General features: G+C 42.9%; 1 protein-coding gene across 1 annotated transcript; it reads left to right on the top strand.

Annotated features, from left to right (window-relative positions):
• The first annotated feature begins 7,703 nt into the window (after positions 1-7,703).
• Positions 7,704-16,790, top strand: TMEM14A (transmembrane protein 14A). Its single transcript, XM_056342913.1, has 5 exons — positions 7,704-7,862; positions 9,171-9,256; positions 11,010-11,111; positions 15,108-15,195; positions 16,190-16,790. The coding sequence occupies exons 2-5, from the start codon at positions 9,181-9,183 to the stop codon at positions 16,227-16,229; spliced, it is 306 nt and encodes a 101-aa protein (XP_056198888.1). The 5' UTR covers positions 7,704-7,862; positions 9,171-9,180; the 3' UTR covers positions 16,230-16,790.
• The last annotated feature ends 217 nt before the right edge of the window (positions 16,791-17,007 follow it).

Raw genomic sequence — 17,007 nt, 5'->3', positions numbered from 1 at the left:
AGCATGTTTTGCTGTGCATGCCTGGATATGTTAGTCAGTGCTAATTTGCTATAACCCTGCTGTCCTGACTTTCCCAGACCTCACTGATAACAAATGTAAGCAGTTTGGTCCGAAGTGTGGACTTTGTAATAGCCTCACAGCTCTGAATATTGCCCAGCATTGATGCACTACCAGTGACAACAAACTCTCCACACATCCTCATAGTACAGATAGGGCACAAGCAGGCAATCAGCCAGGAAGGCTCTAACACTTACCAAACAATGAACTTTGAACAACTTGGTAAAGGAAATAAACAAATTTAAAAATCTCTGTTTCTGGGCTGATATTGTAGTTGGATATCCCTGCCAAAGATAATTGTATTTCACAAAATTGCAAACCTCACATGCGAGTTTATAGTGGAAAACCACTGACAGGCCATTGTCCGCGGCATTGTATTCATATTGCTGTAATTCTAGCTTTACCATAATGAGTGTTAACTCTGTGGTCAGGAAGATGGCAAGAATGTGATATTTTTCCATGGAATACTTCTTCCTTCATAGATGTTTGGCTTGAAATCTGCCGTTTAAGTTGCAGTGTCGTTGGCATTATTTTTCTCATGTTTTCATTTTTTGGGGCTGATTTCTGTAAGTGCTTTAACTTGGCTCCTCATTTTAGGTGTACAAATAAATATTACTTCATTATTTCCAAGCTTGATTAATTGCACATAAAAGTAGACATGTAAACACTTTCTATCATTTGATGTTTAGAATCCTCCCTTTGCACCCACAGTGGTACTCCTTTGAGTATTATCAGCCACAAAAAAATGACGATTTTTTTTTTCTTTTTTCAAATTAGGTCACTACTGTTATTAGGCAAGATCCCTGAGGTCTCACTGAGCTGTGCTCCTCCAGGCTGGCTTGGCAGGAGACATATCTTAACCCACGCTGCCTGATGATAATCACCAAGAGATACCAGTCTTACACCCACGAGAGGCTCCTTTACCACATCGTTGTGGAAGGTTTCTGGCTCATCTGCACTGGAGGAGCAGCAAAAAAACCCTCAGCAGAGACCAAAGATCTGGCTCCATAATCAACCAAGCATGAAATACAGTACTGTCTAATATACCCTCGTGTATCTAAGTGTGGGATGAGCTTTGGAAGGGGAAAGAAAACGATGTCTGGACTGTTAAAAATGTTACTTCTGATAGGTCTAAAAGATGGGTTGGTAATCATTACTGAAGGCTGCTTAGTAGTGGGTGGTCCTCCTTACTTGGATGTCCCAACTCTAATGAGCTCTGACGAGGAAACAAGGTCAGAATCTCACTGGGAAAGTGCTGGAACAAGAACACTGCTTTGAGAGCCCAAGCCGGCTCACCACTTTTTCTCAGTAGTACTTGTATAAGCAATACTCCTGATGGTAATGTGATTATCTAAAGGCAGAAGGAATACTCATACAAATAAGGGTTGGGATTCATGCCTAGCAATCTGTCTTATCTGGCACTCCCTCTCCTTCAGCTGCACTAAATGTTTTCCAGCAGAAGACTCTCAAATATTATATCCAAAATACACCAATATTCTGGGGGGAAATTCTATCATAGCTTACAAAATCTTTCCCGAGACATGAGTATCCATCAAGTTCTGTGCAGACAGAATAGAAGGATCCCAGGAGAAAAGGACTATAGTTTAGTCTAAGGGTCCCTTTCCAAGTGCTAATTCTATGTCAATCGTTGTAAAACTGCATGTTTCCTCAATAGGGTACAATGCAGTGCTAGTGATCTAAGCATCAGGTTTCACTGAGGTAACAGAACCCTGAGATATCACCTTCAAAATATAAAACACAATCTCCCAAATAAATTACAAACTCCTAGCAACATCACATTTGTCCTTACATACCTGTGGACACAAAACCAGGGACCTGAAAAGAACACAAGGGATGCCCTGGTGAGTCGGACCAACATTCAGTTACTGCCGGTATCCTATCTCCAATAGTAAGAGATGATATTTAAAGAGAACGTGCAAGCCGGGCATATACATTTCCTTTGTTCTCCTCCAGTATCCACAATCATTGCATTAGGGATGTTAGGGAGCACATCCCTACCCATTCCTTTTAGAGTCTCTTCATGAACCTGTAGTCCATTTAATCGTTTTGTCTCCTTTCCAGGCCACTGACCTATCTGCTTCCAAACCCTCTGCAAAATCCCCAAGTCCACTATACCTGCTACTTAAAAAAGTATTCCCTTTTATCTGTCTTAAACCAATCGCCTATTGGTTTCAGTGGCTGCCCCCTAGCTCTAGTACTGCAGGATTCGGAGAACAACAACCTGCATTCACTGTACCCACTGCCTTGATTTTATAAATCCTGATCGTATCCACTCTCTCCAAAATGAAGCTCATGCTGTGGATAGCCTCACTCCCTTCTGTTTGCCCCCCGACGCTATGGCACGTGGGTCTGAAAGGGACTGTCCCTCCACCTTTCACCCCCTCTTCAAAACATGTGCAAGAATCAGCTCTCTAAGACTGCAGTTCCAGAAGAGAAACGTCAACAGCAAGCTAAATTTTCTGAAGATTTATCATCATGACTCAGCACAGAGTTCACTGAGTGCCAGAGGTGGTTCAAGGAAGGGACTGAGAATGGGGAAGCCAGCAACTGAAGTAAGTTATTGCAAATTCACAGCTTTAGCCACTCTCTGTGCACCCCATAAAAGCCAGGATCTCACAGGCCTTTTCCTTCTGGGACAGATGTTGTATTTTACTTTCCTTTCATTTCTGGTGTGAGAATGATCCAAAGGTGCTTATGATTTGGATACTCCTGTCCATAAGCTTGCCCATCCTGGACCTGAACAAAGGTGCAGCCAGCTCACGCTCCTGTCTCAGTCAATGGCCACAGGTAGGACAGAAACATGAACAGTGTTCGTGAACATGAACAGCAAGAACAGTGGGCATGAACTGATGTCTAGGAAAGAGTAAGGACAGGGCATGCATATATGAACTTTCATCCTACAGCTTTCCTAGCTTCAAACTATTTTCAACCCAGGAAGGTGCTTTGAGGCATGTACAGGTTTTCAGTATGCCATGGTGCATCTGCTAGAATTTGGAGAGGGCAAGGGATCCTGTGCCTCTGTCCTTCAGTGAGATGTTGTCTGGAAAACTCTTGTCTCTCAGTGTGTGCAGCTGAAAACAGACCCCTCTGTACTGAGTACATAGGGGTGACAGGTATCAGAGATCTGACGTCTATCATAGGATGACAAATATTAGGGAAAGGGTCTAAAAATACACACACACACAAAAATCCCCCCTCCACCCCAAGAAACTTTCATCTTCATGAGTTGTTTTCAACCAGCTGAAAACATCACACAATGACAAACAAGCCGCTTCAAATGTCACTGAAATCCCTCAGGGCTTCACTCTGACTTCTTGAACTGCTTTAAAATCCACATACTTATTAAGAAAGATGGGAAATTTGGGATATCTTGGAAGCAGAGCACAGCTAGTGGTCCTAATCTGGATTTATGTAGACCAAAGATTTCTATGATAGTGAAGATAAAAAGCTCCATTTCTTCAGAAGATGGAGTCTATCAGCTATTGAGAACTCAGTTAAGAAAACCTAATCACTACACTGAGCAGAACCCAAGGCAGATTAATCACTTGCTCTTAACATCTGCTACAGTCCTTTGATCATGCCTGGTGGACAGAAACAGTTTTACGTACGCTCTCCCAAATCACTGCATATCACAATCACATTCTTGCATTTTGTTCCCATTAATCTTTCCACTATTAACTGTAGCTAGAACCTAATTTTCCTGGAGACCTCACATTAAAATCATGGATATTATCAGCTCACAGTAAAACTGGATATTGCCAGCTCCCAGGGCCCACAGGTAGGTTTCTGTGAGCATGTCCCTTATTTCACCATTTGCTAGCTTCCAGAAATACTAGTTTGCTGGATTCAGCATCTGGGAAGATTCCTGAGATACCACTGACCAACCATAATTCTGAGTTGCATTTCACTGTATTTACCACAAATTTCAGCTGGTGCTATACCATAATGCTTTCTCACAAAGTCAGAGGAAATGCACAGCTTCAGGTTATCTCACTCTTTTTTTGCTGACGCCTGCAGAGGCTCTCCCCAGCCTCCCACCCCCTGATGCAGTCCCAGTTCTTCCTTTATGCCCTGATGCTTTTTAGAGCCTTTTGACCTAACTAACTGAAACAAGTAACTGACTGAACTAATTCAGCAGAAAGCTGTGTATTTTTCTGCCTGGTTATGTTTCTGCTGGGCTACTGAGTTGATGCAGCCATTGCAGATTGGGAGAGAAGGAGCAAGATTCAACAATTACTGCACAAAATAAGGCACTGAAAAGCAGATTTGGAAATGAAAAGGTGCTTTCAGCAGCAGTGTGCTGTTAAATTTGAGTACCATCTCCCACGAAATCATTGCCCAAGAACCCATCTCTTTTTCCTTTGCAAGTTTTATTCCATGTTCGTATATGTTTCATTCATAGAAAAGGCCTTAGTTTGTGTAGCTGTTTATTAATGTGTATGTTCTGCCAGATAACTTCATGGTTATTATAAAGAGCAGTATCTCTGCTTTTTACCATTTGATTGAACTGTCAGGGATGATTCTGGATCTAGACTTTCATACTAAATTTTCAAGGAAGTGGCACGTCAGGGCTGAAGGGTAACGACCCATAAAGGCGGCCCAATGAGGCTGTAGATCACTCTCCTCAGCCTTTAAAACAACCTTCCATCACTTTAACACCACTGTCCTTCTCACTGCTTATACACACGTGTATGCATATGAAAGCTTATTTATTTCTAACAGTCACCTTTTTGTACCGGAACATGGTAACTGACTTCCTTATTCAACTACAGATTATGAAACCTGATGCCTCTGAATCAGCATTGTAAAAACCTGTATTTTGCTCCTCTTCCTTTTCCATAGTCCCACCCGATGAAGAGAACAATCTTTTGCACAAAAATCTTCCAGAATTACAGTTGTCTCACGGTGCTCAGCTGCTCCTTTTTCCCCTCACCCACAACATTTTCTTCTGTCTGTGGTACTTCAGAAGCACTCTTCCACTCTACAGATCCCTTCTAGAATCACATCATGGTTTACGATAGCACTTAGCATTAAATTTTACTTGGAGTTTACAACTATGAGTAGCCTTTAGTGTTAATACAGGAAGACCAACAAAACCCACAAACAGCTCACAGCAGAAGACTGGTGTTTTATGTGATTCATGCTGCCAACACCCTGCCTAACTACAGGTAGCCTGAGTAAAAGTGTTGAAGGGGAGAGAGATGGGCTGTGTTACACAAGCCCCTTAGAGGCTCCTTGTTTTATACTTAACAACGCAAGGCACAAGCTCAGCCCTTCCCTGGAGAGTAGGCATACATTCAGATGTGAATGGAGATGGGCCTAACGAAAGATCACACATGATCAACATGGGTGGAACTTTCTGGGGACTGGGCTGCACAATTTTAACAAGCCTCCAACTCCACATTTTTAAGCTTTTTTCTCTTCAGGTCACATTTTCATGAAGATGGAAAAATATATCCCTGAAATAAAAGCAATTTACTTGCCAAATCTGAAAGTTGTTTTTACAAACCAGAGAGATGCTAGAGGCTGTTCAGTGAAATGGTTATGTTTATAATGGACAAAACCGTGTATTATCCCCTAAATTCATCCTTGTAGTTGGCTTGATTGTTGTAAATGGAACTTTCTAAAAACAAAGCAAACAAATCACAATAAAAGGCAAAACAACCAAAACAAGCTAAAATAAAACAGCTGGAAGCAGATACCCAGCAGGGGCAGTTTCAGTTCAGACTGGCCGTTACGAACAACTGAAAACTAGAATAGAAAGTGCTTAGCAGCGCTAACACTAGCTTTGCTACTAGCTCTGTTATACCTCACTGTTAGGGCTGAGGGAGTTGATTTACCATGCTACCAACAAACTAATTTAATGAATTCTCCTCTCATTAAAAATCTCCCACAGGAGACTACCTGTGCTGTAAAATACAGCAACTATTTCACATCAGGCAATAGTTTAAGTAACAGCTTAGGGAAAACGATACCAAATACTTTTTGTAATTGAAAATGGAAGGGAACACAACAAGAAGCATATAATTACGTGAATTCAAATTTAGCCCAGGCTATCCAGTCTCCTTCAGCAAGGAGTATCATTGAATCAGTAACCACAACTGGTCATGATCCTAGAGGTGCCAAAGACACTGTATTTGTTTGACTTTGGAGCCCCCTCAAATAGAATTGCATGGTTTTGTTCTATTTAATCCATTGTTTATTTAACTGTGCTTTACAAGAGCCACAAGTCTCAGAATACTTCATAAAGAAATCCAAAATTTCTGGATTTCAGCTTATGAATCTGCTTTTCATTTGCATTTTGGAGCTGTCCTGCCCTCAAGTGTCCTATGTTTGTTTTCCAAAGTTGCTATACCTTCAGTCTTCCTTCCCACAGATGAGGGTAAGATAAGGAGAATGGTTGTTTTCCACTAAGCAGACAGACTTGGACAGCTCATATGAAGTGGGGTTTTGTCAGAGCAGTTAAACACTAACAGAAAAAACAAACGGAACATTAGGAGTGGAAATTAAATACGTTAACCCTAATGAGAATACTGATTCCGCTTTCCAGCAAGCTCTTCAGAGCGGAAAACTCCCACACCTTTAGGCAAAGAAATCTAAAGGAAACAGAAGATTTTGGCAGGGGTTTTCAAATGACCCCTGAAAGGCGGCAGGTATCCAAGTCCCATCACACAGCATTGTGCGTCTCTCCCTGTTGTGGCCGTGTTTATGCTCAGCCTGTTTGCAGGAACACGGGAAGCGTGGGGAACGTCACAGAGAGGCACCCCTGAATTACTCTGAAGGACACATCCTGGGCTGGTCGAGAACGTCTCACTTGAGAGTAAGCTAAATACTGCAGTGGGTGACAAAATACACACAAAAATAACTTTTAGTGGTATAGCTCCAGCGAAGAGGGATAGCAGAGAAGAAGTCAAGGTGTTAGAACAACCACACCAAGCAGTTTCATACATGAGCTATGCTGTGCAGCATCCTGAGCCTTGGGGTTCGCACCTGTTGGTTTCCCTCAACACACAGATAACACCAGCGCTCAGTCTGTGCATCCGACTTCATACGGGCCACCCCCCTCACGGCTGCAAAGCTGCAGGCGAGGAGAGGAACTGCCCCCCGTGAGGGGCAGGGGGTGCCCGGCACAGCAATGAGCACCTGCCGCTGGGGTGCAGGGTGTCTGGGTGGTGCAGGCAGGAGACCCTCGGCCCAGCCCCTGCCCATGTCTCTGTGGGAGGTGGCCGTCTGGGGACAAGGAGCTCTGCAGGCATGACTCACTCTCGTTCGTGAGTTCTTCTATCCCCAGCGTGGCCGGGCAGGGGTTTTTAGGCTTAAAAGGCTACAATGAGCCACGGATCTCTCCGCGGCCCGTGGAGCCCTGGCAGACGAGCAGCCGGAGGGCAGGACGAGTCCATGCGGCAGGAGACGCCAGCCCCGGGGCTGGGCCCCGCCAGGCACGGCGCGAAGCTCCGCCGCCCCCGCCAGCACTGGCCCATGTCCCCGCCGCCCCCTCAGCCAAGTGCCACACGACGCCGCGCCCCCGCGCAGGGCGCTCCGCGAGCGGCAGCACGGCCGGGCCGCGGCGCGGGGCCGCCCCGGTAGCGGCAGGCGCCCTCCGCTCCTCCTCGCCCGGGCCCGGGCCCGCCCAGGGGCAGAAGCCAGGGCGGGGGCGGAGAGGCGCGGCCGGCGGTGAGGCGAGGCCGTGGCGCCGGCCCCGCGAAGCCTCACGGTGCCCGCCGGGCGCGGGAGGCGGGGCCGGGGGAGGTCGGAGGGCGGCGGGCCGGGCGCGGCGGGCCGAGGTACGGCGGGGCGGCGGAGGGCGCTGGCTCCAGCAGGGATGAGGCGCCGGGGGGGGGCGGCTGAGGGTGAGCGGGCCGCGGAGAGCGCGGTGGGGTCCTCTGCGCAGCCACCGGCCTTCTGGCGGGGGCTCCGGCGCGGCGGGCGGCGGCAGCGGGGGCAGCGGGGCGAGGGGCGGGGGCAGCGGGGCCGGGCCCCGCGACCCCGGGGCGGGAGAGGGAGGTTCCCCCCGCGGGAGGGCGGCCGGCCGCGCTGGGCCTCGGCCTGCCGGCCTGCCTGGGCCGCGGAGTCGAGGGGATCAAAGGTCGGGCTTTGAGTCTGGCTCCCAGCCCCGCAGGCCCCGTTTTCGGGTGTCCATGGCCCTCTAAAGCCACCTGTCTTGCTGAGGGGTTACAGCTGGGGCGGGGGGGAGTCACTGTGAGTTACTCCCTTTAATATTAAAGGCTTGATGTGAAATGAGTGTGTGCTCTTTCGTGCTGCTGCTTTAACGCTGTGAGCAAGGAAGCACCTGCTGAGGTAGAAAGAAGGATGCGCTTAATTAAGTGTACACTTGGTTTGGGAGGAGGAGGAGGGGAAAGGTGTCTCCCACCTGCAAGCCACTGCCACTGGCGCCTTTACAAAGCACAGCCAGGGAGGCAGGGATCAGTGTCACAGCAGTAACCTCAGTGCTTTTTGGAGGACAGATGCCTAACTTGAGACAACGCACCGAATGTAAAGGTGAGACACAAGGGGCATAGACACAGTCAGGTAAAGTTACTGTATGTAGAGCTTCCTAAGACAGCCTAGGTTTCTGTCTCGAAGTTTTGGGTACACTCTGAAAATTCCTGCTTTTCCTGGTGTTGCTGGGCCTGTGACACTCCACTCGTAGCACACCAGGTACAGCCTGGTTGAAAGGCCACTAAGCAGGGCACTCACAAGTCCTGTACGTATCCATAGCGTGTGCCCGGATCAGCCATATGGCACAAGTGCAACAAAACTGATGCTTTGAGTGATGTCAAGCTTTTTGCTTGCATACCTGTATTTTTGACTGGGAAAAATGCACACCACATACATCCCAAAAAAAACCAGTTTCCCCTGATGGAAATTTGGTATTCTCTATAGTGAGGTGTAAGGAAGGGCAGCAGTTAGTGAAAATATGATACAGTAGCCAATAGGCACATCTTTACCTTTTGAATTTTTGACACAGTAATCAAACACAACTCAGGAGAGTGTAGTGTTATTTAGAACACACTAAGTAATGATATATTATTTTTTTTTACCGGGAGGAAGGAACTTGTTTGTCTTCAGTTGCAGTGTGTTTTCTTTTCCAGAGTTGGGACCATGGCTGTTGACTGGATTGGGTTTGCATATGCTGCATTGCTGGCTGTTGGAGGTGTTGTGGGTTATACGCGTAAAGGTAAAGATTGGGACTGCAGGATTTGGAAATGAAGTATTTGTTTCCTCTCCACTATGCTTTGTAAAAAAAATAAAAATATGTGAGACGTTAAACTTTTAATGTAATGAACATGACTGCATATTAAATCCATCCTGCGCTACTATAAATTAGCTGAGTCTCATGAGATTTACTTGGGTCACCTTAAGCATTTAAGTGGTCACTTTTTTCTGTTAATCTAATTGATGAGTTTGTTTTCAGAGCAAAAAGGGGCTGTCACGTTATCTTTGACCTTCAGTGTATTATGGACGTTCTCATTTCCTTTAATCATTCCTGTGTTAAGCACAGCAGATAATCTTTGATTAAATCTTCATTTCTACAGAGGCATCCAGGCTTGAATTCTGAGATTTCCAGTTGCACACTGGAAAGAAAAACCTTTACTTGTGTATTCTGATTTGGTGGTTAATTATCTCATGCTGTTAGAATCGTGCATTTCCACTTTAAGATAATCAGGCAGGATTTAGGTTATTACATACTGCACTGTATTTCAGGCCGTCTGCCGTTTCTGCAGTCCTTTCCAGGTAGCAGCGCCCTGCGGAGCCGAGCACAGCGTCCCGGCAGAGGTCGCAGTAGCAGCGAGGACCGGCTGGCGGCTCTCCGGGCCGGTCCCTCTTGGCTCCCCCACAACGTGCGCATCCCAGCAGCGCATCTGTCTTTTACACTGTGGCCGTCAGCCATCCCGAGTCTTGTGATTCAGAGTTGCTGTTTCCTTGCATAGTGTGCGCATACTTTGCTCATGGAGACATGGCTTTCTGAAAACACTTGCTGTGGTTTTTCTGTTTGCACCTAGCTGCGCTCACTGACTGTCACATTTGCTTGTTCTCGTCACTGTTTTAATAGGTGGTCAGTCCTTGTGGCAAATCTAGATTACTTTGTTATTGGTAATGATTTCTGTTTTCTTGCAAAGTCTTGATTAAAAATATTCAGTATTACAGGACTGGGAGCTAAATGACATCTGGGGTTCTGGATTCTTTATTTATAAGCATTTTGGGATTATCTGGATTAATCCAGATAATGCCTGCTGTTCTGATTCTATGCTTTTATCAGATGTTACTGAGTCATATGTCTATTCAGAAACCTAAGAATATTACTGAAACTCCAGGACTTATGAACCAATTTTGTAATAGCACTGCAAGAAGACATCGAGTTACTTTTTAAAGCCATATTTTTGTCCTCATTGCCATCTGCTTGGGTTTTAATCCTTTATTAATTAAATGTAATGCTGGTGATACTATTTCTTTGTCCAGGACTGATGTCAGACCAAAAGGCCTATGACTACATGTGTTGTCCAGTTTACCCTTTATATATATTGACACATTTCTACCGTTTTTGGAGGCTCTCAAGTGCTATAAGATATGGTTAAAATCAACAGACAGAGAAATTACAAAAATGCTTCTAAAGGTATATATTGGTAGAGAAAATAACTAAATTTGGGGTTGTGCTTCAAAAGTGGTTTTTTTTTCCCAAATAGCAAGTATTAATAGATCCTGATCATCTCCCTCTAATTTAGTCAACATTGGCCCTAATGTCATGTAAGAGAATGACCCAGTTACAGAAACATCACCTGTTTATTCACACTGGGTGAGCTAGTTGCACTGTGGCAAAATTGGTTCTATTTTTTAAATATTTGGATAATACTGTGTAGGAAAAACTACTGTATAAAAGTTGATCTTAAAGACACTGTATTGAGAAATAACACTTGAATGGTTTCTTGCAGGTAGTAAAATCTCTTTAGCTGCTGGTCTTACCTTTGGTTCTGTGGCTGGTTATGGAGCTTACTGCACAACACGTGATCCGAGAAATGTGAAGATATCGTTGTGTAAGTGTTTTACTACAGTAAACAAATGAACAGAAAAAGCTCCCAAAAAGCAATTTCCTTAACTGTATGGAAAATTCCCTCTTTTAAATTTTGAGTTTTGCTTTGGTTTAAATGATAGTTTTTAAATAGAGATTGGCACTTCAATTCCGCTTGCAAAATTCAAGAGCTTAACTGTGGAACTATTTGCAAGGTAAGGCAGACCATTCACACAAAGCTTGCAGGTGTGTGTTACCACCTGGCAGTGTCTCCTTTTATTAGATGGTTACCTAACATTGCAAATACTGTGAAATCCAGCTGAGAAACATGGGAGAGTACTGGAATAAAATAATTAGCGCTACAGATTGGAATGTACTTTTGAGAAGAAAAGTAGGTGTGGGATCCAGTCATGCATAATGTAATGTCTCCTTAGCTCTCAATGAAACAAATAGTTTGATTTGGTGGAGGTTTTTTTTCTTTGCTGCTAAGAAAGACAGAATACAAAGTGTGCAATAATGGTCACATTAGCTAGTTTGCCATGAAACCCTCCTGGAGGCGAGGAGCTACAATCTTTAAGAGGGACGTTATCCTCACACAACTGATTTGCAGTAAGAGCTCTTGGGAACTTGTTTCACTCATGGTTTTAGCAAAGATAGCTTAGGCTGTGGTTTCACATGCAGAAGTGCATTTAAAATACATTTAATCCAGATTGTGTGAGTACACAATCACTTTTTCTGTTAGTTAGAATTTATGGTATACTGTTCATGCTGGCGCTGTGCTTTACACCAGCCACAGCTGTAAAAATTTCCATTTTAAAAAAGTGTTGGAATAGCATTGTTAGCAAAATATGTTCCACCGAGTTCTTCAATAAAGGTGGTAATGGCATACCTGATCTGCCCCTAGATGGCCTAAAATTGGATATTCCACTTTGCCAGCATGACCTTGTTCAAATTAAGTTATCCCACTGTTAAAAAAAACACCCTTTTGTGGAATGATGACAGCCTTAGGTATATGTGTATTTTTGTCATCCAGTGTGAGGTGCTTTTAAGTAGCATATGATACTGTACTTTTATGAGTCAACTAAATCACTAATTTTGGATACAGAATTTGCGGAAAAGAAGACAAATTAAAACTTAATAACTGTTGCCTGTTTCCCAATGCCCTGGTTTTGAAAGGACTAATACAAAATTTCTACTAATCTGCTTATGAACATCTGATACACTAAAATATTGTGAGTGTTGTGCGGTTCATGTAGGTGTAGGCATGTGAGGACTTTGCACTGGAGAAATGTGTACCAATGTAATAGAAATTATAGCAGTACAGATGAGATATATACCTGCCTTAGAAGGTTCTTGTTATGTAGAGTAAAAGGAGCAAAGACTTTTTAGAGTAGTCTTAGTTTAGAATGTTTACAAGGTAATGTTCTAATTGCTTAAAACCTAAACATGTATTTAATGTTGGCAATGAATGGGTGGCCTCTTCAACATCCACCTGTGCTGAAGGAAACAGAGAAGGTGGTCTGAACTAACTGTAGTAATTTTTGCCTGAAGTGAGTTAGGAAGTTTCATACAAAGTATGCTGCCAGCACCAGTCAGGCTGGTTTTAAATCTCTTCCAGGCTGATGTATCTCAGTCTGGAAGAGGGCGTTTTCTGGCTTCTATATACATAGATACCGTAAACCAGGGGTCCTCAAACTTTTTAACCAGGGGGCCGGCACGCGGATGAAGTGGCAGGCAGTCATCTGCGGCTGCTTGGTTTCCCCCCCAACCCCCGGGGGGGGGGGGGGTCTGTAAATACAGGGGCAGGATTGAGGACCCTGGGGGGCTGTATCTGGCCCGCGGGCCGTAGTTTGAGGACCCCTGCTGTAAACGAATAAAGAACTTAGTAGGAAGACTTCAGAGGAAGGGAGAATTAGACATACTCAGGAACATCTACAGGTCCACCTCTTAAAAACCTTTGATGGCTACTGTTATCTATAATAAGGCTTTCTGTAATAAATGTGTATTGCTTTGGTAGAAAATCATAGTGTTTTCACTTATGCCTAACCTTCTGAGGTGCCAAAAGCAACTAGAGCACAAATGGAAGAAGGACACTTAAGTGCATGGAAGAAAGTGACTGCTCTGAACTTAGAAACCAGTAGAGTAAATTGCAAGGTAAAATGAAGCAAATACCCAAGCTTTTAAAGGTTAGGAAATTAAAAAAAAAAACAAACCCTCTCCAAACCCATAATTATCTGTAGTATTTATCATCTATGCAAGAGTCTCCTACAATAACCTAGGTAGTGTTTTAGTACGAGACCTTGATAGCAGGGGTTTTGTAACTTTCCCTGCATACAGAAAATATGTAGCATACAGATACCCTAGGAAAATTCTTAGTTGTTGTAGAAATTATTCTTTCAGGCATTCTTGCACTCCCTCTGAAATTAAATATCGCTTTCTTAAATACTTTAATGCAATTTTATGTTTGGAGTAGGAGTAGAAATTCAGACTTCAATTATGCAAGTTAGTGCTGTTCAGAGTGCAAGTTGATGCACCTGTCTATTGAATTTCTGATTTGAGCCTGGTTTATTGAATTGAATTTGGCTTGATTTATTGAATTTCTTTGATTCAAGGTGAAATAGTGACTATCTAGCACTTCTGAAAATCAGGTCTAAAAGTTGAACATCTTAAAAACTTGCTGACACATGCAAAAAGCCAGATACTAGTAACTGGCATTACAGAGTGAACATGCTTTGTAGCTTGTAATTAATTGTAAATATACTCGGGGCTCTGGCAAGATGCATACTGTGGAACAGTCCATTCTTCAGACATTCCCGAGAGGATCAAGGCTATGGGACCAGAAAAATAAGAGCAATGGATAATGGAGCATAACAGTTTTTTTGCAGGGTGTCTTTAATGAGTGCACATGCATAGCTAGTAGAGTTTTGTAAGATGCTGGTAACTGTCAGAGCTTGCTTGTTAATGCTGGAGTGAGTTTATGACTAATTCTTGACAGTTGTGAGCACAGGACTGTCTACAGGAGGAGACAATGGAGTTTGAAGATAATCAGCCAGATGGTTTAACCGCTTCATAAAAAAGGAAAAGATTTGTGTAACTGCCATTACTTTGGCTGCAAGAGTGATAAAGCCTAGCTGCCCACGAGAGGTCCTGCCTTCTGCCCACCTCTAGGAAGCATTTCAGGTGACAGTTCTTTACCGAAGCTAGCTGTATTTGCAGTTTTATGTATTCTCATCAGTCTTCTCATTTATGTAGTGCTCTGCAGCCATAGTTCGATATGAAATCCCCAAGCCTGACCAGTTCATTGCTACCTCCGTTTTTAGGTTAAACTGCTCCAGGAAGAAGACGCAGTTCCTTTCATGATGTTTGTTTTCTGCTGCTTGCACTGCATTTGTTGCCCTCTTGGGCTGCCCACCTTGTGCCACAGACAAGGACGGTTCCCTCGTAGCAAAAGGAAACACAGGGACTTCTGGTCGTGGTGAAGGAGATGCTGATAGCCATATTCTGTAGCTGAAACAAGTGGCAAACCTTCCAATCTAGTTTTTAAGGCTTAGCAAATAAAGAGCTAGCATTCTAAAAAGAAAACAGATAAAGTTGGATACTCTAGCTCCTTGACTAGTTAGAAAACAGCTGCAGTGATCTAGGGCGGTGGGATTTATGAGACACTATTCCTGTAATTCAGCAAACATGTTACTGTTATGATGAAGAGTCTTCCTACTTTATTTGTATTCCCAGGAATGTAGATACAGGGGAGTAGAAGTCACTGTCTGACAAACTTATTTAGGATCTGTGGAATAGGGTTTAGCATTCTGCTGCATGTGGAAACCTTATTTGTAGCTGAAAGAAATCATAGCAGTGTATTTTGGAAAAGCAAGAATGTTTTTATAGACCTTATCTCTGATCTAATGTTTTATTAAACTACAGTTCATAGCAAAACTAGCAGTGACCTTTGATAACTCTCCATGTTCCTGAATGGTCCACTGGGAGAAGTGAGAAAATAAATATATTAAATTGTCTCTTACAGTTTCAGCTTTTCTTTTGACCATTATAATGGGAATGAGGTTCAAGAGGTCCAAGAAATTAATGCCAGCCGGACTAGTAGCATGCCTGAGGTAAACCTATATTGAGGATCTTTTAAAGATTTCACTGGTTTTCAAATAGTTGCTATTTGACATCTGATTCAAGCCAGTATCAGTGGAAGTTACCATCATCCAACAACTGTATGGTTTAAATGAAATCAGTTTGGAGGTCACAGTCCTGTTTCCAGTGAACAGCTTTTTCATCTCACTAGGCGGATACATCTGATATGGACTGACTTTCTCAGCACAGAAAGGAAAGATCTGCAATTAAATATTAATGCATATTGATAAGGCTCTTGGAAGAACCTGAGGTAAGCCTCAGTGTTTTCAAACACATATGTGTAAAAGTAGTCATCTAATTTCATGTAACACAGTCATCTTAAAAAAGAACAATGTTTTGGTTTAGAAGTGCTGCATTCAGAACTACTGGAAACACAGCACCTTTGAAAACTAGGATGTTTTTGACCTGACCTAAGAACTTTCATTATTATTACTGCAAATTATGATGTTTCTAACCATTCTGACTGCTTTATTGCTGCTGTTTATTTTGGCATTCTGGAAAACATTATTTTCTGTACTTATTATTTTGGAATTGAATTATGAAGTAAGTAAAAACTTCTTTTCCAGTGAGTCTGCAACTCAAAACATTTTTCAACTGTAAGTCATAATCTCCATCTTCTGAAGGAATAGTAACCGTTGCTTCGTTGTTACCAGATTTAATATAACACCATTAAGTGTTTTACTGCAGTTACATACAGGGAGGAAAAAATTATACGCAAGTAGTCAAGATGCAGGACTTAAACTGGAAAATGTTATTTTCCATTGTGGATCTCTTTTCAAGCCTTGGTGGACTGCGTGTTTCAACAGACACTGAGGCTGTAGATTTAGAATTTTAAAAAGATTGCTTACTAGAGGCTCTAGCGTCAGGTATTTATGATTGCACTGTTATTTAATGATGACTTTCACTGGTTTTATTCATGCACAACCATATTTATGGGGTTTTTTTCTGGATTTTTTTTTTTTGCAGCCTTTTGATGATTTTGAGGCTTGTTTTTATGCTGCTGTAGGAGAATTCAGCAACTTAACCAAAGCATGACTGCCATGCCCACCGAACAGGCAAGCTCTCCATACCTGAAAGACAAGTTCGAACACAAGTCTTACATTGCATTTATCTTTTCTGTAAAAGATCTGTACCTGTTATTTGATTATTGACATTTACCGATATTTTGCAGGCTTTTTTTTTTAAACTAAAACAAGTGTTTTGTTGATGATCTATTTTGATCTACTTCTGCTAAGCAGTCTGTTAACTCAAGGGATCTTTTCTGTTTGCTATCTTTTAGGGGTGCTGAGCACCCCAAGAAATTGAGTTAGTCTTGCACTGTATCACTGAGAGAATATATCTAAATACATGTTTATGCTAAAAAGGTATATTGTATTGGACCATAATTTTGTAGCTTCTGAGATTAAGTAATCAATTCTAATCATAGTGTCAATTACTAACCAAAGGCTCAGGCCTGTACTGGGTTGCACTAGAAAACCCACCTTCCTTTGAAACATACGTTCTTGTTCTGCTGCTTCTAAATGTAAAAACTGTTTTCAGTGATCAAATAAAATGGAAAAAGTTTGAAGCTTCTCACTATTTTATGCAGACTAGCGAGCCGTTTTGTCAGTGAAGAGTCTGGTGATCTGCATTGTACTTGGTACTGGTTTAAAACGTGCACCGTGCTGTAATTTCCCACTGACATGAGACAACTGAGCAAGGTTCACCATCTTGCACAAATAGGTTCTGAACTCTCAGTCTTAATATTCTTTTTAACAGGTTTGCTGTTGTGGTCTTACACAGAT

This window comes from Falco biarmicus, chromosome 6 (genome assembly GCF_023638135.1).
Source record: "Falco biarmicus isolate bFalBia1 chromosome 6, bFalBia1.pri, whole genome shotgun sequence".
Lineage (NCBI taxonomy): Eukaryota > Metazoa > Chordata > Aves > Falconiformes > Falconidae > Falco > Falco biarmicus.
Note: the sequence above shows the minus strand (reverse complement) of the source record. Positions and strands in the feature narration are given on the sequence as shown.